This window comes from Castanea sativa, chromosome 1 (assembly GCF_040712315.1).
Source record: "Castanea sativa cultivar Marrone di Chiusa Pesio chromosome 1, ASM4071231v1".
In the NCBI taxonomy this organism is placed as follows: Eukaryota; Viridiplantae; Streptophyta; class Magnoliopsida; order Fagales; family Fagaceae; genus Castanea; species Castanea sativa.
The window spans coordinates 53,461,785-53,486,422 of NC_134013.1; the positions used below are offsets into that span (position 1 = coordinate 53,461,785).

The following is a 24,638-nucleotide window of genomic DNA, read 5'->3' on the forward strand; positions in this document are numbered from 1 at the left end:
GAGGGGAGAGAGACAACAATTTGTTTTACTAGGTCTCACCTTCTTTGGCTCTTGTGGGGTTTGGTTTTTATGGGGAGAAAGACACACAACAATTGTTTTACATGGGTTTTTAAGAGAATGCATAGTTGCTGCTCTAACTAGTAGGTCCACCAAGTGAGTTAAAGTCGCTTTTTTCAAACTAAAAACCAAGGGGATTTGGGGTGCCACAAAAGGTGTGGAATGTGAGTTTAGTTACAATTTAACTAAAAAAAATGTCATAATTTTGCTTAGTTTGAATTTTCTTTTAACCTACTGTATTTAATCTTTTATTTATGATAATATGGCTTTCTAATATAGGTGTCTTTGGGTTTCTTAGTGAGAGAATAATCTCATGGGCAATTTGAAATTTCTCAATTTGCCTTTATGGTAAAATTGAAGTGTGTCACAATGGACTAGTGTAGACCCCATGAGCACCACGCATTCATGAGTTCAATCATCTGGTGTTGTGTCGTGGAGAGCAAGCATAAAATAATATATTCACTTTTTTTTTAATAATCAAAACCCTTTGCAAAGAACCTTGCCCTCCCTAGTGCCAAGGGCGCCTAAGTACTATATATTTTTTCTAATCCAAGTAATATGGGTACAAATCCCAAATAGACATACAGACTAACTGGCATGAGGGAAATAAGAACCAGTCTAGATAATTTGCTACGTTTAAAGCTGTGTTAAGTTTATCACCTGTTCCGAGTGGATAAAATGTGCTCCGTTTCCAATTAGGCAACCCCATTTACATTTCTAACAATACAAGGTTTGATCTAATTCCAGTGAAGTTCATATGGCACAAGGATGAAGCTCAAATAATGCAACATCCCCTCAACTATCTAAACACTATAACGAGTTAATCAATGGATCAATTCCTGTATTTTACCATCACATTTCCACACATGTATGCTTCAAAATTTATGTTGATTTAAACCTTGTCAGTCCCGCTTCAAGGATTTTGTGATGAATGCTCGCGTAATTACTATTGCAAGGTATGCCAAGACTGTGATGGCAATACCACCAAGCAAAACAAGATTGTCATAGGCACCATTCTGGACTGTGTAGACCCGGAGCCCAATTGCATTCCAGTTGCTCTCCGTCCAAACAGGGTCCACCATTCCCATTGGGTCAGAGGAATTTGGGGGCAAGACAATCCAAGCTTCAGAATCAAACTTTAACCTTGTTGAATACGCTGGAACATACCTGCAATGATAGACCATATGCCTTAAAACTTGAAGAAAATAATTCTTCCGCAGTCTTTAGCAACACATAATTGTGTTAAACATGGATCTATAATGTACACCATCTATCAAATCATCAAGTTGAGTCATTGACAAAACAGAAAGCTAGGCATGCTGCCCACTACACTGGCTATGAGGACAATAAAGCACAGAGCATTTTAGGCGAGCAGAATGTGTTTATGATGTCATCAAGAGATGAAAAATTTTCAGTTTGACCTAGGAGACCCAATTAGCTAAATCTACAGATGATTTGCATCTTAAGGTAATTAAAGTAACAATTATCATTGATAGTCCAAATTCACTAGATAATATTGAAAATATAATCGGAGGCTTAGAGACAGCTATGAATTGACATATTGCACTAAAGTTGTCCAGCACAGTCTTGATTTAAGGTACGATCAGGTTTTCTGTTTCACCATAAACAGATCAGCTAAAGAGAAGAATGTAAGGGCACTCACATCAGTCAATGTGAAATAGCATAAGGGGTAAATTTTGCAAATCCAAGGCCAAAAATCACCCACATCGGTTAAGCTAAAGTTCTGTAAATTTAGATTATTGTTACAATAGCTGTGTAAGTATACACGGTTACTACTTATCAAAAAAAAAAGTATCACATAAAATCTATTTTTGATACTTTCTTTACTCATATATATATATATATATATATATATATATATAGAGAGAGAGAGAGAGAGAGAGAATAAAATAATATTTTAATAAAATGTAATGTAAAATAGATGAACTAATATAGACGTTATTGAAAAGTGGTTATGTAAAAAAGAAATAGTAGGCTTTTATGCTAAAATAGACAAATATTTGCACAAACTGGTGTGAATGCTCTAATAAGGCTACTAGCAATGAGCTGGGCCAATCCAAGATTTGTCATGTTCAAGCTTGGCTTGTTAAAAATTAGATGAGCTCATTTCAAATTCATTTCAAGATTTAAAACTGGAACATGGTTCAACATAGGGTTTGATGAGCTAATGAGCTACTGGACGAACCCAAATTTTTTTAAAATTGGGTATGATATCCACTTAAACATTAAAAAGCATCACCAGAATAACTCAAAAGGTCAAAGACCACTATCATAGCATGCCTAAATGTCAACTTTGAAAAATTGGAAGGCCTTTTTAAAGCCAAAGTTTGACCAAACAAACCAAAAAAGGAAGGTAGGTTACTACTACTAAGAATGAGAACTTAAGAAAGTTAAAAAGAACATTTATTTAATTTTTTTTTTAAAGAAACAAACTCACACACACATAAGGGAGAGGGGATAGGGGTCTAACTTGTAACACAAAGGCACACCACAAACTCCTCTCAAAAGTCATGGTAAATTATTATTATTATTATTATTATTATTATTATTATTATTATTATTATTATTATTATTATTTTGTAAATAAAAAAACTATATAAGGTTATTTGGTAACAACAGGATTTCAATAGATAAAGGATTATTATACAAAAGATACAAAGTGAAAAATATGAATTGAGCACCTTTTTATCTATAAGAAAGACAGATGCTCAATTTTTACCTTTTTTCTGACAAGTAAATCAATTGTTACCCGTATCAACCATTCAAAATTCAAGTAAAGAAATAAATATTAGCCACCAATTTGAACAAAATTTAGAAGATGTCTTCTTTTATTGTATATAGATAAACCACTATCCACCAAAACTAAGTGAGGAATTTATAAGCAATGCCCATAATAGTTTATTCCATTAACGATGATCTTGTGTGTGTCCGTGTGTCTTAATATCCACCTTGTTAATGAGCTAAATGAACTAGTTCACATCTCTAATTAATATTAAGCTTGTTAATTAACATTATTTTCTACCAAGCATTACCGAATGCTAGTGGCACCATTTTGCTGAAGAATGGTAAACTTACCCAGCTACCCATATAAGGGTCATTTCCTTGTCTTGACTTTGGATCACTTTGTTTGAGTATTTACACTAACCACTCAATGCTCCCATTATTTATGCATGAATCTCATCCCTATAGGGTCATAAGCCTTGGTAGGTTGGTAGAATGGACCTAAATTTTAATTAATCATACTTATGCAGGCTCTGCAACATCCATTATAAATTAATAATTACATGCAAGTGAAATACCTGGTTGTGGAGATAACACACACTCCCTTTCCATCTGTTTCAGCTCTCACACAAACCTCACCGTTGTTGCAACCTTTTGAACAAGTAGAGCTAGAATTCTCCCTGGGAATAGATGTTCTGTCAGCCAAAAAATTCCACAAGAATCTGGAGACATCAACTACAGATCCAAGATAAGGTGTGGAGGAAGGCTCATCAGGGATAACACCAACATAATGGCTTGGACAGGTAATAGTGGGTAATATATAGCTCTTCACCAGATTGCAAGAAAGACCCGGATCACAGTCCAATAGGCAACCCATAAGTTCTTCAACGAGTGAGACATTCACACTGATAGCAGTTAAAGCTGAACTGCTTAAAGTTTTATTGTCACTTGCTAGTATGTAAAGGGTACGGGCAACAAGGGAAGCTGCAGCCACTACAGCTGAAGAGTTTATATTTGCTGCACCAAAAACACAAACGAGAAATAAATAGAGATCTGGTATAGCAGTGTAACACAGATTAATTAATCATCGAAGAACATCAAGAAGAAAAAAAAAAAAAAAACCAACTTACATGTATCATCAAGGTGGCTATGGTAATACTTGTTGCTGAAGACACTATTAAAATCTTCCAAAACAACCCCGGAAGTATTAGAATTCTGTTAATGAAAAGGGCAAGGGGGTGGAGGAAGCAGCCAAACCATTAGAGTTACATGAAACTAACTATTTGTTACAACTTTTTTCATAAGTAATAAAATTCTATTAAAAAAATAAAAGAGAATGCAGCCCTAGTACAAGGGACGTGCACAAGAGACATGTAGAAAGATTTCTTTTTTATAAATAAATAAATAAAAAACCCTCAGATACACTGAACTTTCTCTTTGTCATCATTAGTTCATTACTATATATAAATTCTTCACTCTTCCTAATTTCTATTTAGATTTTTTTTTTTTTTTTTTCCATTTACAAAAAGAAAGAAAAATTTTGGAGAGACCTCTGAACAGAACCATTAGAAGAAAGATAAATTGTAAAGAAAATTTGATTTAGGTGAAACTGCCAATCCAATTCCGTCATTTTTGAAGTCTCCAAAGTTAAAAAAGTTTGTTGTATCCAAGAAATTAAAAATACCCTTAGAGATGTGTGACATTCCACATCTCCATTTATAAAACAAGTTTCTCTGCAGATGAAGATAATTTCAAAACCTGATCCACATATTAAAATCCAAGGGGTGTTGTGCATAAACTGAATGATGCATTGTATTTGGAGCATTAATTAATATGCATTATTTTGGAAGAACAGTCCAACCAAAATATTGTACAAAACTCACATGCCTTTTTTCCCCATAAAATATGATATAATGGTGACTATGATCAAGTTTCATTGTTGCTTCTATTAATGTCACTATCACCCTTATCATTATCATCATATAAATTAATTAAACAAACCATTAACGACAACATCAAGGAACCAGATGGCAATGCTGAAAATAAACAGATGCACTTCTTTGTTGATATGATGTGAGGTGCTTGTTTCCAGAAAAATCAAAACAGAGACTTTGTACCATATATGTGCTGGTAACCCCCCCCCCCCCCCCCAACCCAAAAAAAAAAAAAAAAGATAAAAGAAAAACAGTAAAGCTGTTGATGGAAAAAGAAAAACAAGGATTTCAAGTGTACTGTCCAAAACCTTTTGCAGGAATGCCATCAATGACGATGGAGGTATTCCAGGATTTGAAGCATTTGCTGTTGAGCAGATTATGTTTTCAGATTTCAGTGAACCTTGAGCTTGCTCTAGGGCATCCAATGTCTCATTTGTGGCAGATGAAGCCTGCAAGAATCACCAAGGCTGATCTTGGAATCAAAGAAATAATGTAACTTGCATATATAATATGTACAATATGTGGGAGAGCAGGCAAAGGAATCCCTGTAGCTTGGTTGCTAAACTTCATTATATTTTAAAGGCCCCTGAATGTGAAAAATCCTTATTCCCCCATATTTCAAAGGGAGCCATCAAGTAATTTGGACTCAGTTATCCTCAATATAGAAATATATTCATGAAAATTCTCAAGAAAAATTAGGAGCATCAAAATGAAAGTGCAAAACAATAAGATGGTCCCAGATGTGGGCTTCCAAACCAATGCCCAGTTTAACAAGTGAAATTATTTTTTCTACAAATATCAGAATTGTTTATTGAAAGTTTTACATATATCTAGAATATCTAAGAACCCTCCAAAATAAGAATTTCAAAGACAATATCCAACCAAAGCATGACCACAGAAACAAGAAGTTCAACTATGAAGGAAGCTCCACTTTTACAATCACGTGGGAGGTCCTCCAAATACCCCCCAAAGAAAAGCATTTCAAAGACAATATCCAACCAAAGCAAGACCGCAGAAACAAGAAGTTCAACTATGAAGGAAGCTCCACTTTTACAAACACATGGGTGTTCCTCTCACACCATATGCATCACTTTTTCTTTATAGTGAAGCAGACTAGCATCCCAAATAGTGGTGTTTCAAATTCATCTCAAACCTGATATTCACCTTCAAACCTAACCTTAATTGCTACTCCAATGACTAGTTTCAAGGTTTTTGCCATTGTCATTCTACCATAACGGATATCAAAAACACTACACACATGCCACCATTTGTACCATAAAAAAGCATTGGGACTAGAGCATGTATTAACAAAGAGTACTCTTACCAATTTTACCAAAATTAACAATGTCCCCATCCTTCTGCAATATTAGTAAATTGACAGATACATTAATGGTGGGCATCAACAGGCCTGATTAGTAATCTCAAGTAACTAGAAAACATTATTGTGCACAACCTTCACCTTAGTTCTGACATCCCAACTGAACAGCAACTGCACCACTGCCACAACATCACCACTTCCCCATAAAAATGTCTGACAAACCCACTGCTAACCTAACCTTGGGACTTATTAAAAGTCAACACTATACCCACCACTGCCACATCCCCCATTACCTCTACTGTAAACTACACCTATTCAACATAATTGCATATAAAAATGACCAACTGTGCATGATATGTTGGCAGTGATATTTGAGAATGTACATAATAAGAACTTCTAGTATCCAAATGAACTATGCATAAGGGAAGTCACATAAAACTTGTTATATTAAGTGTCCGTTTGGAAACAACTTATCTAGCTTTTTACTGAAAACTTTTTGCTAAAAGTGTGCTAAAATATACCTGTACCTTGAAAAAGTTTTAAAAAGTGAGAAAACGTGGAAAAAAAAAAAAGTGAGGTTTTAAAAAACTGTACATCAAAATTAAAAGCTAAAAGCTAAAGCTGATGCCAAACTGGCTCTAAACTCACGAAATAAGTGAGTTCAAGTTTCTTACCCCTGTTATATGAGCATAAAACTTGTTAACACCTTGATTGAAGCCCTTCCCTATAGATCCAATTTCCATGACCTGTGATAACATAATCCAATGATCCAAAAGTCAGCCTCTAATCCAGATGAATCATTGGTCATCCCATTATCTATTTTAACACAAAACTAAAATATACATTACACAGCAGTTCTTTTTTGTCTTGTCCTTTTTTTCTTTTTCTTTTTTATTCTCTTTAGGGAGAGGGGTTTCTTGAGCATGACACTTTTAAAATGTAAACATTTCTATTTATGTCTTCATTTTATCAATTAATGATTATATTTACAGATGATCTGATGATGAATGCAATTATAAGAGAATATTTCTTCTAAAAGAAAGAGGAAAACATATAATAGTAAAATAAAAATTTATTTTTTGTTTAAATCTGAATATAATAATAAGAGTTGTAGCATTTCCAATTCCAATCTTCTTGTGTAATTGAAAGCAAATGAAACATAATTTTTTATTATTTATTTATTGTTTATTACAAAAGGAGCTCAGTATGGGGTGGGGTTCCACCTGGTTCCACATCCAAGGCAGCAAGCATAATCTGGGGAACAGCGCTGGGACAAAAGCAATGAGTCTCTTACAATTTGTAGAGGAAAGGATGACGAATTCTGGTGGAGATGGGGCCATTGAGGCTGTTCCAATGGGGTGCAACCAGCTGGTTGGTGAGGATCTATCAGGCCCACCAGTAAATAAATGGGTCATCGTGCCCTATGAAGACCCTTTGGAGTTTAGTCCATAAGCCACCTCTAATTTGGGTGACATGAGGTTGAGAGGGGAGACAACCCAGGAAGTGTTGGAGTAGGTTTTGCAGAGAACAAGGTGGATCAGCCGGATGGGATCACTATGGATGATTTTGTGAAGATACCATCAGTTTGTTCTCCCAAATTAGGAAACACGCAAGAACACACTCAAATGTAAGCAGCAAAAAACCATGAAGTGGACCTCAGGGAGTTAGAGAATTGCAAAATCTTGTATTTATAGTTAACTACGACAAAGGAGGAGGAGAGTGACACAGTAAATAGTAGGGCACGGTAGGTGCTGTCACCATCATGCAGCTAAAAAATTATCTTGTGAATGTTTGTGGACTGAATAATGAAGAAAAAGATTTTGAAATTCAGAATTTTTTACAGAGTTGGAAACAAAGGTGGGGTCTATAGAAGTGTCATAAGGAGCATTTGGGGAACACTTTTGCAGACTAGAATACTATGAGAAGAAGTAAAAATACTATGTGATAGATAACAAATTCCCAGATTACATTTTAAGAAGCCAAATTTACTAAGAGAAGAAGAATACCATCTCAATTAATGAATTATCCAGACCCCTAACAGCATCTGACTGCAGATCAAGCTCATGTAAAAATCTCCGGCTACCAAGGTAACCCCAGGCCTCTCCAGTAAAAACTATAAAAACAAGCTGCAACCACATTAAGCAATTATCAAAAAATGAAGGCTTTTTAGTTTTTAGGCAAGCCAGCAGTAAAGAAAGTCACAGAAAAGCATTCTGAAGATAAACCATCACCGCAAGAATTAGAATATACCATGCTTAACATAATCAATCAAATTATAGTTACGACATCATTCACAATGTGTTCCATGAGCCAAGCATTCCAACAAACAATTTCTAGTTGAATCTTTTTATATGAGTTATTTAAAGAGGCCTCTCAAATAGTAGAGTTTGACCGTTGGTCACTTTGTTTATACAACAGACTTGACATAAGGAAATTTACTTTTTTAAGTCTTTCCAAAAAAATTTCCACAATTTGCTTTTAAAATGGGACTATATGAAAAATTTTATGGGTCCATTGGGCTAAGAGAGTAGGCCAGCAATGGATAATCAAAAAAGGCCACAACTGACCATGATATTGCTGCTCCGATAGGCAAAGAACTCTTCAGCTAGGCCATACGAGATTCCTTTTTTATTGACTAGATGGAGGGTGGCAGAAGCAGAGTGAGAATTCACCAGAGGCACCCAATGAGGCATTTTCAGGTGATTCAAACTAATGTAAATGGACGGATTCAAGACAACATGTTTCCAATTTGAACAAAAACATGTCCACATTGACACAATCATTAGCTCTATGAGACCGATAGCTAATATCAGCTGCATAAAAGGTAATGTCTAAGACAGTTCTCCAATGTGAGATATTTGGAGGGAAAGGAATGGGACTTTTGATGCCACTGAGCTAGCTCAGATAAAGCCTAAACTTATGTCCCTCATATCTTTGTTTGACCAAAAGACTATTTTACATAAACCATTATATCTTTATATCTTTTGAACTTTTTTTTTGATAAGTATCTTTATATCTTTTGAACTTTAGATTGTATAGTTTGCAACTTCAAAGCGACCTCCCATATGCTTCTAATCTCCCGAATCCACAAATCTACTCTCTGTAGCGTCTCTTTTTCCCCATCTTATTAGAGCCAATCACCCCTGTTTTTCGGGTCTATCCATCCCAGCTCACACTATTCACCTCATCCTCAGGCATCCTCTCCCTTCCCCTTCCAATCCACCCCCTTTCTTGGGCTCTACGTCCCTATACACCACCCATCCTCTTACTTCCTCTCCCCAGCCTTTTTATTCCTCTTCCTCTGTGTCATTATGGATGGAAGTGTTGTCCCCACCCACGCAAGTGCTGGTGAAAATTATTTTTGATGCAATAATTAAGGAAGGTAAAATATGTTTAGCAGCTGTCTAGAGGAACCATCAGGCCGAAGCTCACTTTATTTGGTCTGAAAAACAAATTGAGGTTGATCCACTAGTTCCAGAAGATTCTGATGCATTCAAGGCATTAGCTAAAGCACTCAAAGCTGGTTTTGACAGATTTCTCTTAGAGGGTGATGCTTGCAATGCAATACAACCTATATTAAGTCCAACTCACCAACTCCATTGGTCCAATGAAACTATGGCTATGGAAATTTTAGATCTTCTATCCTCTCTTTTACCTTCATGTTCTTAGAGAGGCAATGTACTAGCCCACTCCCTTGATAGGTGGTTTTTTAACTGTGATCTAGAGGGATCTAATCCTATGCCCCTTATTTCCAGTTCTGGGTTATGCTGTGAGAGGGCTGATGGCGTCCATGGGGAGGGATCCTCCCATTTTTCTTCAATAAAAATTTCAGCATATTAATTTTAAAAAAAAATCAGCATATATATATATATATATTATAAAAAAAAAGTTGCATGAAAGATTGAAATTGTGGTTGGCAAAATTTAAAAATAAAAAATAAAATAAGAAATTTTGAATAATTATATCCAATAGAGTAAGACTTACCTATTTCCCTCTTTATTTTTTATAAGTCCCGCATGCACCCAATGGGCATGGAACCTATGATCTCACTCTTCACCTTGCCCTTACAATGGAAAGTGGCACCATTGGAGCTAGAGCACATTGTGGGCAGCATAAGGCCATGTAAAATGATATTGAAACCAAGCAACAGATGAACATAATACCAACTTCTAGAAAGGTAAATTAGGCAAGAACATGTTTTCTTCTCTTCAAAGGCTGATATAATTTCTAAAAATGTCAGCTTCTCATATAGAGTACATCCTAGTATCACTTCTTTACTGGAGCTTGACTAAAATTGCACTTGGCTGGTTCTACACAACCCTGTGCTTGGCTCTGTATGGCTAGCCTCAATTAATAAGTACAATCTCATTCTCCTTATTATTATGTGTATTGCGCTTAATCATGTTCTCAGACAGCCAAGTGCCAAGTACACAGGTTTGAATCTTGAAAACATCCAATTCACACAAAAACTGCAGAAGGGTAGGACCATATTCAAGCCACCTCTTCCAAGACCCCACTTAGGTGTGACCAGTATTGGGTAATAATGCTGGTGAGTTGAGAGGAAAAAAGGGATGATCTAGGAGCTGGATTTTCTATTTTTAGCCTCAATCGAAAAATCACTTAAATATACTACAAGAAATTTACCAATAACAATAATAAAATCCCAAACCAAAGTTTCAGACAAAAAATAAATATAACTCCTTTCACAGCTCATTTTGTTCCAAAAAATCACATTTTCAGACATCATATCCGTTCAAGATAGTAGTGGCAGCTTCCTCATGCATTGGAGAAGGACCAGAATGAGAGGAATATGCAAATTAGAAGACAATCATTGTATTCTAAATTACAAACAAAAGTCTATATAGGAATAAACCAGAAAAAATCTACAAGCAGAATAAAGGTCTCCCCCAAAACGAAAAAGGATAAATAACTCTACATATAAGGAATCAAACACAAAAAAATTTTAAAAATTAATAAGAAGAAAACTTTAGCAGGAATGGATCAGCTGCTCCAATGTTCAGAGGCAGATCCAGGATTTTCCATATAAAGGGGAAATCAATGATTATTATATTAATCCTAATTTTGTACAAACTACATACGATTTAACTACACCACAAATTATCATAAAATCAGCTTTTTATATGAATGAAAAGCACAAATATACGTACATAAACTTAAATATTTTAAAAAATCAAACAGAAAAGTCACGAAAACCAAGACAATGAACTAAAAGGAAAGTTAGCAACAATGTATGAAAACATACGCATCTTCCACACCTGTTTTGTAAGGTTGTCTAAACCATCTACACGTGAAAGTGCATCAACTGCTGCCAGCAATGAAATCAGTCCCTAAAAGTGATCCAAACACAATTATATGCGTTGATTTATGGAAGAATAAGCATACCAAATTCTAAACTAAATTTCAAACATTGGGATACAAATAAATAAAATAAAATTTGAACTCACAGATATAGGGGAATCTGCACCAAGGCTTTTGTCACGGAAAAATGAAGCAGAATCCATGGATGCAACCGTCAGTATTACAGGTTTGGATTGTTCAGAGGAAGAAACATTAATTGGAGGAAGGGATGACCAAACACTGCCCTTCACAATTGAGAAACAAATTATTACAATTTAAGGTAAGATAAACAGTCCAGAAAATAGGGAAAAATGAAAAAGAACAACATTGCAATCCACTCAATTTTAGTTGTATATATTCTTTTGCCTTTTTTTTTTTTTAACCATGGTAAGTATACAGGAATAACAAATATTAGCTCATGTATAGCACCTGAATTTGTATAAGACCAGACTCTTCTTTAAACATTACACAAAATAATCCACTTCTCTAAATTACCCTGTATTCACCTATCAGGATTAATATTAACTAGAAAGGAGTTTTTTGTATTTTTATTTATTTATTTATTTTGATAAGATAATATCTCATTAAAAATAAAAAAAACTACATTATTGTGGGGGGGCCTGAGGATCGAGGAGGCCAATCCAATTACGAATTTGTCCAAGCCAAGCAAAGAAAGGTAGGCAAACTCCAAGGACTACGTCTACCCAAGGAGAACAAGAGAGCCAAAGGATGACCAGCATCCCTTAAAAGCCCAAGGATAAGGGAAGGGATAGCAATGGGAGGGTACGAGACCTACAAGGGTGGTGGGAGGAAGTTTCCTGAAGAAGACACCTCCCACCTCCGTATTCAATGCTCTACGCCAACCTAACCAGTTGCATTAATGAGGAAATGACCCCTAAACAGCAATATCACAGCTAACAACTCTCTCTACCATCTCTAGAAGAGTCCTGAAGGGACAATATCCAGATGGATCCCCTGAAATGTACAGATGGAGGGCTGGGATGCAAGGGAAGGAGCTATATAAGGAACGGAACCCCCCAAAAAAAAGGGATGAACATTTTTCAAGAAAAAAAGAACAAGTGGGAGAACAAAGAAATACCCTGTAAAGCAATATCATCCTTACTTATTAATATAAGATCCATCCTCAAACTTGCCTGAGGAAGTATTTTCATCGAATCAACGGTTCATTTACTCCTATTTCTCACTTAGGCTCTGTTAGCTTTAGACTTGGAACAATCTCAGTGTTGCACTTGGTTTAGAATCCCACTCTATTAAAAATTCATTGTTTGGGCTTGGTTTGAAGATCCAGGCAACACTGTTTTAAGTGGGCTTGGGCCTTTACATTTTTAGTTCTTACAATTATATATGGTAAGTGTAGAAGAGAAAAAACTAAAAAACAAAAGAATCTTTTTAGTCAGTTTTAATTAAGCTTTTTTATTGGTAAACTACATAATGCACCTAGTGAGTTTTAAAACCCACGACCTCACCCTCTATAACAGGTGGAAATATCATCCGAGCTAGTGACGGTAGCCATTTGGAATTCACAATTGCCGTTGATCTTGGAAAGAATTCCTTGATCAATTTGCAAAATACCAAAATAATAAATATTGTGACATTCCAAGAAATTTTGAAAGACAAAGAAAATAATATTATGGTGTTTCAAGATGATCAAGTTCAAAGAAAAGATTTCTAAGACAAGCTCTTCTAAATTTACTTTTTAATTTAAGTTCCCAAAGGAATTTACTTGTTGCTTTATAAAGCCTTGTACGTGCAAGATGAGTGGTGGAAAAAGTGATTTATCTTATGGTATAAGCTTTTTGAGCTTCACTGAAAGGGTGAGTAGTCCTATGCTTTTTTTTTTTGATAGGTAAGAAAAAGTATATTCAAAACAACACAATGAAGACAAAAAAAAAAAAGCATATTCTTTATATATGTATGCTAAAACAACCTTGTGAACAAGACAAATGTTCCACTACCAACTTAGGCATAACCCATGAAACTCTAGACAAAGAAAACAACAGCAAACCATAATGCCTATCAACAACACAATGAAGAAAAATATAGTTCATTGTCTCCCCACTCATTTTGCACAAACAGTATAGTGCACTATAATCTGGTTGTGCTTTCTTATTCCACTGTTAAAATTTTACCCTATGCCACAGTTCTAAACAAAGAAAACCAACTTTGCAGGAACTTTGAATGGAACACCAAGGAAAAATCAACCCATAAACCCCTCGAGAAAGCTCAAAAGTAAGATCTTAAATCAAAGTTCTGGCCTTTTGACAATGACCATCCCAGCATAGTTATCCCCATTATAAAATTTATCCACAACTTCAAGCTCTCAATCATGAATGAGACTGGAACCAAGGCTTTTGATGGAATGATTGCCACCAGATAAGAAAAAGCATTTACCAGCAAGAAACCAAGGATCACCATCCATAATTACTTTCAGAATATCATTACATATATAAAGAAGAAGAAAAAAACAGATTCCCAACTTCATTGAATTCACTGTTTCCAACTTAGCTCTTCATAAAATGGGACAGGATGCTAGATGTCAGAACAATGACCAAGCACACAATCAAGCAAGATTAGGCTTATCCCCCTGAATGATATAAGAAGATCACTTAACTCTTTATGATCCTTGGCCAAATATTGGGGAAGGGCAATCTCAGCTTGTGCCACAAAACAGGCCAGACCAGCTTATCCTAATGCTAGGAGAAGAAACCGTTCACAGGACATAAAGCTACTCCAATCCCTAAAAGCTATATGTAATGAACTAATCAACCAATTCACTCACAATCTCTTCTTTCGAAAAAGCAAATAACCCACAGATCAAAATCAGTTTACTGCAGAATCTCCACAATCTATCAATACCATTAACATGTTGCTGAGCATCAATATGATACTGAGATAACATCATCTACATCAATTACATGAAAACATCCTAGTGCGCTTCTGTGGTGGTTAAAGCAATAGATGCTTTAATAGAAACCATATATTACCACTATGATAGTTACACTACAAAACAACTTTAAAATTGTACACCAACTTCCTCACAAATTGAGTTGTTAAATAGCATTATCAAAACATAAAACCTCACCTGTATCCACCTAATGGAAGGCAAGCCCCTTCTTTTAAACAAGATTCTGAATCATGTGTCCCAGCTTTTGTTGTCTAATCCAAGCCAAGTGTATTACAGGTCAATAATAAGTCAATCAAATGAGTTTGCAAACCGTTATTTATTATTATCACTAAACCTCCAAAATTATTACCATTTAAAGAATAAGAATTAGATACCTGCATCACCAGATCAAACTCAGCCACATCAGCAGTATAATCTTTCATGCTCTTCTCATTGTTGGTAGCTGCCTGCATTAACAAATGACAGCATAAAACATAAATTCAGATCAACACTACAATCTCATCCTGCCCACAAAAAGGGAAAAACAATTTTTAAGTAAACAATAATTTCATTAATATAATCAAACATTGCTACCTAGTTCACAGAATGTATACAAGAGTAAAACCCAAGAGTACAAATTAAAATTAAATAAAATTATGTAGAAAAATTATTCAAAACAAAACCAAAAAAAAAAGACTATAATCCATGAAATTTGGAATGGCTTAAAAAAAAATGCACATTATAAGGTAAATTGTTTAGAAACATCTTGTAACTTGTAAGTTGTTAGTTGTTACAGATGCATCAAGTGCCAACACATTCTAAAAAAAAACATCCTCCCAAGCAGGCAAATCAGCTCTTTAGAGAGAGAGAGAGTACAAAGAAGAATCAATTTATGGGTAGACCAACAGCCATAAATAGAATTTTCTTTTTTTATTGATAAGTAATAAGATTTATTGATATAAAAAAAAAGGGACACCCTAGTACACAGGAAGTGTACAGGGGGGTCAACAAATCAAGTACAAAAATTACACAAATCAAGAAAAGAAGAAAATGATTGGTTTTGCAAAGTAGATAACCAATCCACTAAGGTTCTAAAGAAAAATAACTTGAGGTCTGATATGGATTTCTCATTATCTTCAAAGCACCTACTATTTCTTTCCCTCCAAAGAAACCACATTAAACAATGGGGAACAATTGTCCATATATGACCATTTCGATGATGACCAAACTGACCTTGCCAGCAAGCTAGGAGCCTCACAACTGACTTTGACAAAACCCAACTTACTCCAAATAAACTCAAAACCATAGACCACAGATCCATAGCGACCAGAAAATGAAGGAAAAGACGCTTAACCGATTCACCCTTACACTTGCACATATAACACCATAAATAGAATTTTCTTATAAGTAATAAAATTTTATTGATGAGAAGAAACCACCTTCTGTATACAAGATAGTCACATAAGATTGCCTAAATATAGTCACATAAGATTGCCTAAATAGTAAATAACTAAAATATATATATATTACAGTCAAAATGAGAGGGAACCTATGAAATCTACAATCGAAATGATATCATTTGGACCCAATGCATGAGACAATTCAAACAATGATCCAGCAAAAGACATCTTAAGTCTAACCATTGAGGTTTCACATCTTCAAATGAGCATTTAGACATGATATTTTATTAATAGAAAAGATAACACTATACTCATGATGATGAACACAAAGTAACCTAAAAGAATTACAAGACAATTATGCACAAGAGTGAAGTGATTCACAGAAATCTTAGAGGAAAATGCTACTTGTAAGACCACACGCACAAGACCAATCAAATAGAGTTCAAATCAGCAATGATTCCAATTGAGCCTTTGATCTTTCTATATTGTCAAAAATACGACTATTTCTCTCTGTCCACAACAACCACATCAAGCATGATGGGACATAAGTTCCAAATATCTAATATATGCTTTCTGAACCAATTCTTCCATCCAAGAGATAATCTACCCTCCTTGATAACACTCATTGAATCCCAAAGGCTCTAAAGACAACACTCCATAAAGCATATGCAACTTCACAATGGATCAACAAATGCTCCACCATCTCCCCATTACACCAACACTTGCAACACCAACCAGCTATAGAGAAGCCTCTCTTGATAAGATTATTATAATAATCTTCCCACAAGCAACCATGCAAACAAAGAATGAGACCCTCCTTGGGGCCATAACACACCAACTACTCTTCCAAAGGGAAATAGTTAGCTTTAGGACCCCAAATCCTAATAAAAGCAAATATCAAAGCAATCAATCCCTTTCAATCTCCATCTCATCCTATCACCAACATCCCTACTAGAGGTTGTTAAATTACCGATTGTCCCAAAACCATAAGCTTTTTGGGATATAGTAAATTTAATCATTTAACCACACAATTCTAACACTCCCCCTCACGTGTGGGCCGAAACTACCTTTTAATAGGTGAGGCCCAACACGTGGGAATTTAAACGGGAGGTAGAGTGGAGGAGACAATGATCGAATTCAAAATCTCATACTTAGATACCATGTTGTTTAAGGTGAAGGTGTTTAAGGTTTGATAAGTCAACCCTAACACATAAAATATTATTTATATATAAAGAAGTACATGATGTTACTGTTTTTCCCCTAGTACTCATAACAGGGGTATTTGTATAGGAGATCTAAAAGAGAATTCACTCGCTCTAATTTGATTGAGTAACCAAGACTAAATGAAGTTAAGCATTGAACAAGCATATGAGTCAAGGTGCAACTCCTTTAGAGAATGATTCACGCACCAAACATCATGCTAGAACCATACATGGGTGCCATCACCCACCCTAAAACACACAAAGCAACAAAAAATTGCCCCAACTTGTCCTAATGCTTCAACATAGACTACACCCATGTGTCCCTCTAACTAAATTTTAAGTCCACGTCCGACCACCCCTTTCCTCCCCATACTTAATAGCAATAACCCATCTCCATAAATGTGTGGTCTCATTCCCAAACCTCCATAACCATTTCCACAAGAAGGCTAGATTCCAACCACCCCTTTCCTCCCCATACTTAATAGCAATAACCCATCTCCATAAATGCGTGGTCTCATTCCCAAACCTCCATAACCATTTCCACAAGAAGGCTAGATTAAAGCTTCCTATCGAATCCCCAAACCACCCAAAGCCTTAAAAGAACAAACCGTATACCATGCCACCAAGGAGAACTTGAACTCCTCAACGGAGGCACTGCCCAAAAAGTTCATCTGTAATCCTTCCAACCTATTTGCACAGCTTTTCCAAATTTCCCATAACAAACAATATAATCAACACCTCAGGGTAACAAGTGTCTCAATTGAACAGATAAACCATACAGAAATATCTTGAAAGAGTACAGATTTCAAACAATATATTACCTCCTGCAGGGTCAAAGTGCTACTCTCAGAGAGTAAGAATACAGGAAAATCATAGGCGTTCCACATGATACCAGATCCCTGCAAATGCAGAAGTATGAAGCTTCAGCTTGTCAAACAGAAATTGAGAAAAGATATCCCATAGCCAAGTTATACCAATTTTCAGTTCAATCAAAATTCAAAAAGTTCACTGAGTTTTATTTTCATAGGCCTATTTTTTTTTTACTTTCAACTGACCTGACAACGCCTTAATCATTATGTCAATACATGCTAACCAATGCATCATTATCCTCTTTGTTTTTTTTTTTTTTTTTTGGATAACCAATTCATCACTATCCACCAAAGAACTGTGCTCCACATTCCTATAATGTAATGAACAATTAACTTAAGCTCTCAATTTGGTACTAATTACAACCACATACCTATTGCTAATTCATAAATATATTTTCCAACAAGAGTTGGCTCATCATATAGCAGTGCAAATAAAAGCATAAGAAGATGTTCAATTTTTTTTTTTTTTAGAAGGCAACTGAAAAAGAAACTGAATCATTTTGACAAAATAATGTAAAAAAGTAATAAAATATCATCAGACTACAAATTTCAGAGCATACAATTGGGTTCCACTCATAGTTGGTGTTTTGGTAAGGAGCATATTCAGCTTGTGGAAATTTGTGAGCAGGAGAGAATCCTACAAGTGAAAAGAATCCAGTGTCAGCAGCAACAAAAGAACTGTCCTTCAACCACTAGCTTTAAGAGTAAATAAAAGCATTTTACCTTTTAACTTATTTTGAATTTCAGTTCCTGATTCAACTATAACACCAGCAATATTGCTAGCAAAACTTGAATCATTCCATATTCTGAAAAATAAACAGATATCTAATATATAATTAAATTTCCAACAAATAACATTTGAAAACCACAAATATTATCCTCAACAAATAAGTGATAATTCAAGAAAGAAAATAAGCCCAAAAAAAAAGTTAGCATATTTTCAAGTATAAAAAAAAATTTAATTTAAAAATAAAAAACTAGTTTTGTTGCTTATAGTAAAAAGTGAGACCAAAAAAAAAAAAAAAAAAAAAGCTAAAGCTTCCAGCCAAACAGATTAGCATTTGGTTAAATGCAGTATCAGGCTAGTAACTGCATAATAGAACAAGCCCACAACAAATGAATACAAGTAGAGCCATGACTTATTTTGTATAAAACAATTACTGATGCATCCATAAGAAAAATAGTAATGATTGGGCCACATCACCACCAGCAATACCAAATAAGTTGCGTATTAAATTTTAGTGGGTTTAAAAATACACAATTATATTCCCATTGCGTCTGGCTACATAAGTCAAATATAGGATATTACAGAGCAATATTGCAAACCAACACACACAGACTTAAAATTTCTACATAGGTTATTTTTAATGAATTTGATAATTTGCTAGCTGGGGGAAGGGGGGATTTGAACCATGGATGTTTCAAATATCAAAAACACCAAGAGATGCCAATCAATAGAGCTACAAGGCTCTTGGCTCATTTTTAATGTTTATAATAGCACCGTGCATACACGATGCTTTATATAATTTTTATCAATTTTTCTTGATAATTATTGGACAAGGTTGGTTCTTGGAATTACCAAGCATGACAGTATTAAGTTTTTTTTTTTGAAAGGTATAGTGGAGGAGGGCAAGGTGGGGTTCAAAACCAGACATGGGCACCACGAAAGATGCTATTACCGCTAAGCTATCACTTGAACCCCATGCAACAAGGTTTATTTCTTCAGCTAAGTTATTATGTTTAAGTGATGGGCTGTTTGTTATGTCTTTGAGAAACAAGAAACATTTTTTCCAGTTCTTGCTATGTTTTTCAGTAAAAAACTATCATAAGAGTCAGCGCAATAGAAATTTCTATTAAGTTCATTCCACATTGTACTACTTTGAAGTTATAATATTGACAAAAAACAAACTTACTGCATCCATTCAATCATCTCCAACTCATACAGAACCCTCCCCACTAGGCATATTGGAATACAAAATTTTAAAATGAGATTCAGTCAATTCCAACTCCCAATCATGAAAAGCTCTTAAAAAATCTGATGTTCCATGAACCGGTTCCCCCATCATTCAATGACCCCAAACAAGAACTCATGAAGTTTCGTTGTCTATAACAATGGAGAACAACTTAGGATACTCCTATTCCCAGGCATAGTTTCCACACCCTAGGTCATGCCAAAGACTCAATCTTCTCTCATCCCCAGCCACAAACTTGATGTTTGTGGCGAACTACTCCCACCCTACCCTATTCCTTTTCAAAAGTCTACATCCATGGGAACTTCTTACTAGTTTGGACATCCATTGGCCCCATTCTTCCCTATACTTTGTACACACAATTCTCCTCCAAAGATGATCTTTATTGTCCCCACAATGCCACAGCCATCTTCCTAATAATGCTTGACTGAAGGTACCCAATTTTCTCAACTTTAACACCCCATTTCTGACAGGGGAACAAATTATATTCCACTCCACAAGGTGAAATGTGAATTCATCACTATCACTACCCATAGAAAGTTATGTTGTAGTTTTCCATCCTTCTTGCCAAATGCGTAGGAATGTCTAAAAAAAAATTAGTAGGTGGGCAAGCTAGATAGGGCAATTTTTTTAAGAGAGTTTGTAAGTTTGTATTAGTTTTTTGCTAAAAGCTTATTTTCTTATTCGCGGAAAGCTGGCAAAAGTACAGTTGCACCTAAACGAGTGAGGCTTTAAAAACTGTAAATGAGCTAAAAAGCTAAAAGCCAAAAACTAAAAGCTATTCCAAATGCTAACTACCATCCTTTGATAACCTTCCATCCTAATAGTCTCTGCTCCAATTTCTCCACAACAAAATTCTAAGGTATGTGGCATAGGTAGACTACCTATTTTGCAAAACAAGATGATTTTGAAATCTGTGATTCCTTCAACTTCTCCAGTAGAACCATCTCAATCTTTCCCCCAAGTAAGATGTTATACTTTTTTTTTTTTTAAAGAAGATGTTATACATTTTCATCACAAAAGATATTGTCATTAGCAACTAATAAGTGAGATATCTTCAATGTTCTATTGAAAGCACCCTCAACCTGAAATCTTGAAATGTTTGTCCCTCTACCATACATCCTACCAATCCTCCCCCACCCCCCAGCAGCACTGCTTTGTAAATCATCCTACTAAGCACCTCCATTAAGAGAACAAATAGCTAACGTGAGGATGGATCTCCCTAGATCTAAGGAAAATAAGTTCGATATTTACTCTTTCTATGTGGTACTAACTAATATATATCAATGGAAAGGCAATTCCTGGTAGGATTATTTGGTGTAATAAAGTAACAAAGAAAGTTGATTTCTTTGTGTGGACCACAGCTTTTGGAAAGATCTGAACAACTGATAATCTTATTCATAGAAGCATTACCTCAGTGGATTTGTGTTGTATGTGTAAAGGGGATAATAAGACTATGGATCATATGTTACCCAATTGGTGTTTGAGAGGGCCCAAAGGTTTGGCAATATTGATGCATGTTTTGTTGTAGAGTCCATGAATTCAATCTACTTTAGATTGTATTTATTGAGAATTATTTACTTATGAGAACTTTATGTATACATCTCTTCTACATGAGGTTCAGCTCTTATCAACAAATAGCGCATTACTTCTTTTTTATACATAAATAATGAATAGCATATTACTTATAAGATAAATACACAAAAGAAGGCTAGAGCTTTGGTCCTAAATGCAAAGTTCATAGCATGGAGGTATAATGGAACTAGAGAAATATAGAAGCAACAAATGAGCTTGAATGGCTAGATGCTTAGAATAGACTACATCAGCTTATTTCATTGAAGAGTATGCTTCTTGTACTTACTGGATCCACTATAAAAATAGCATTTTAGAGGGAGGGATACAATAATAAATGATAATTTGTACTAAATACTAATAAATGATAATTTTATACGACTTCATATTACAAAATACAGGAAAGTGTTTATAGCTAAACATATAAATGCGTGTATATTCATCAAGTTAATAGTTCAGAAGTAGATTCAAACCTGTCAGAAAACCCCCAAAAAAAAAAAATGTGCTCTTTATCACTACATATTCTCTCCTTTTTTTTTTCTCCAATTAACCAGTACAAAAGATTTTTAATCATATGATATCCTTCCTTCAACAAAAAGGAATTTTTCCCATTGTAAGATTGTTCATTTTAATCCAATCCTTAAAGTTTTACAATTTTAAACTTGAAAACTGTTCAGGTATTATTTAATAGTTCTTTATGTATAAAATCGATACCTTTTACATGGTAGAGTTATGAATATGACTAGGTTTCTAACTAGACGCACACACCTTTTTCGTTTTTTTTGTTTAATGCATGTCCAAAGCTCTTCAAGAGCCTAAATATTCTCCGGGGTGTGTAGTCCCCCAAGCACTTGACATACGCACACAATATGTGTACATCATCATAAAATACTTCTCTTTTTCAATGACAAGGAACCTCTTCAAGGCAGGGCCACTTCGTGCACCTGCCCCTGTGGAGTAAACCCCAGAAACACGACCCCGCCCATAATAACCATCATACAATACTGAGTAAACCCCAGAAACACAACCCCACCCATAATAACCATCATACAATATATTTCAAATTTTGAATGGAAATTTAAGGGAAAGAGACATAATAAGGAAGAAAAAGAAAACATAAACGAGTGCAATACACAAATAAGTAGATAAAAGAAAAAGGCGTGCCTGGTGATGAAACTTTGAAATTCATCCAATGACACCAAAATTGAAGAGGACTGAGACAACTGAGTAGCGTTTTGATATCTTACAATCGGGGCCACAACCACTTGTCTTCCAGGATCTGAGAATTTAGAAAGAGAAGTAAGAATGCACCAATTTGATTTGATTTGATTTGATTTGATTTGAATGCAAAGAAAATAGAGGGTTCTGGGTTAGAAAGATTTAAGTAGAACTTACTTGAACAACCAATTGGACCAGAAAGATTGAGCAATCGGACACAAGGAGACCCATCAATGACCTTGTACATTGACTTTTGAAGATCAGGAACCGACTCCATGGAGTTCGAATCACCTGAAGTTCCCCAAAATTCAACAACAATAAAAAAAAAAAAGGTAATTTCAAGAGCATCGAAGTGATGTAGAAGGAAAACAGAGGAGAGAACTGACCATCGGAGAAAGAGAGGTGGAAATGAAAGTTTAAGAGCAAAAGAAGAAGAAAAAGGAAGTTGCTGATGGTGGCCATGGCGGATTCGCTACTTCTGTTTCGATTAGGTATAGGAAGAATCCTTGTGGAAGCCCTAGACGACCATAGTAGAAGAGCAGCTTCAGCACTCTCTGTCTCTGTGGCTGTAGCTTTGAATTTGAAGGGAGTTTTTGGTTCACCCTGACCCGGCCACACCCACTTGTGACTTGACTGAGAGTGACGGTACCAAATATAAAACTAAACTAATCAAGAGAATTGGAAAAAATGAATTTTTTTTTTTTTTAATGGGCGAATAAAAATGATTTGATCCGATAAAAAATTGGGAAAATTTTAGAAATTATTGTAATTAACTACTCCTTTGAGCATTAGCATTAGGTGTTACTAAAAAAAAAATGTTATTTTCATACATTAAAAATCTTTTTTTTTTTTTAACATACTACCTTATAATATATCTTATATTACAAGTTCTATTTTGCAATTCAACAAATTAAAATAATATTAACAGAGAACTAGTCTAGTGGGCAACTGCCACCATCCAACCACCACCACCACCACCACCTCAACCAGTGGCCACTACCCAAAACTACCAAAATAAAACCCTAAAAATGAACCCACCACCACACATTGTCTGCCAGTAACCCCCACTACCTTCCCCAGCTTCCAAATTAATAAAACCCTAAAATCAACTCACCACAACGGCACCACCCACCAAGCCCACAACCAACCAAAACTTTCAAATTAATAACACCCTAAAATCAACCCACCACCATGGCACCACCCACATCCCACCAGCCATCACCACCACTACTCAAAACTTCCAAATTAATAAAACCCCAAAATCAACCCACCACCACCCACAAACCACTAGCCACCATCACCACCCAAAACTTCCAAATTAAAACCCAAAAATCAACCCAAAACCAAAACAAAAACAAAAATTGAGATAAACTCGTGGCTGGGAAAAAGCCAATTAGGCTAGATTTGCCACAGTTGGAGAGAGGCAGTTGGGCGAGATTAGCCTTGGGGTGAGATCGGAGGTGAGTTACGACATGGCAGCCGAAGGAGTCGAGGCGAGGCAGCAGCAGCGCAGTGAGCTCTACTACTTGGTGAGATCGGTGGTGCACTCTAGAGAAAGGAAGAGGGATGAGAGTGAGAAGTAAAGAGGAAGAGAGATGGTGAGTGACAATGCAAATGGAGAGAGAGAAGATAGGCGAGAGAAAAGTACGAATAAAAAAATATTAAAAAGTTTACACTTTTTTACCGTACCATTCCAAACATAGCGTTTCACTATTCATCAATGCTAAAAAATTTAATATTTCGAACACCTGATATGGAAGGTTTTTTGGTGTTTGGTGTGCCAAATGCCAAATATTGGACATTTGACACACCTGATACTAGTGCTCTTAGCTTATTTACCATTTTAACCGTTTAAAGGAAATAAAGAGGACTGTATTCTCCATTAAAAAAAAGGACTATTTTAAAATATTTTTTTAGGGTAAACAGTAACTTTACACTAGCATCGCCTCACCACGTGCGTGCATATGCATAGGGCTTTTTTTTTTGGGTTTAGTATCTTAATTTTCTATTCATCTCATTGTAAGTTACGCATGGGTATAAGAATTCAAAATATTTTCATAGTCAACCTACATAGAGGCTTCAAAAAAAAATCT

General features: G+C 35.3%; 1 protein-coding gene across 1 annotated transcript; it reads right to left on the minus strand.

The window, feature by feature from the left end:
• Positions 1–727: 727 nt before the first annotated feature.
• Positions 728–23,163, minus strand: LOC142619158 (nicastrin). Its single transcript, XM_075792240.1, has 16 exons — positions 22,932–23,163; positions 22,723–22,836; positions 22,492–22,606; positions 18,509–18,591; positions 18,346–18,422; positions 17,738–17,815; positions 14,710–14,781; positions 14,513–14,586; positions 11,517–11,649; positions 11,328–11,399; positions 8,058–8,177; positions 6,726–6,797; positions 5,042–5,182; positions 3,930–4,014; positions 3,378–3,816; positions 728–1,224 (listed from the first exon to the last, which is right to left on the minus strand). Exons 1-16 carry the CDS (start codon positions 23,005–23,007, stop codon positions 960–962), a joined length of 2,016 nt encoding a protein of 671 aa, XP_075648355.1. The 5' UTR covers positions 23,008–23,163; the 3' UTR covers positions 728–959.
• Between the last annotated feature and the right edge of the window lie 1,475 nt (positions 23,164–24,638).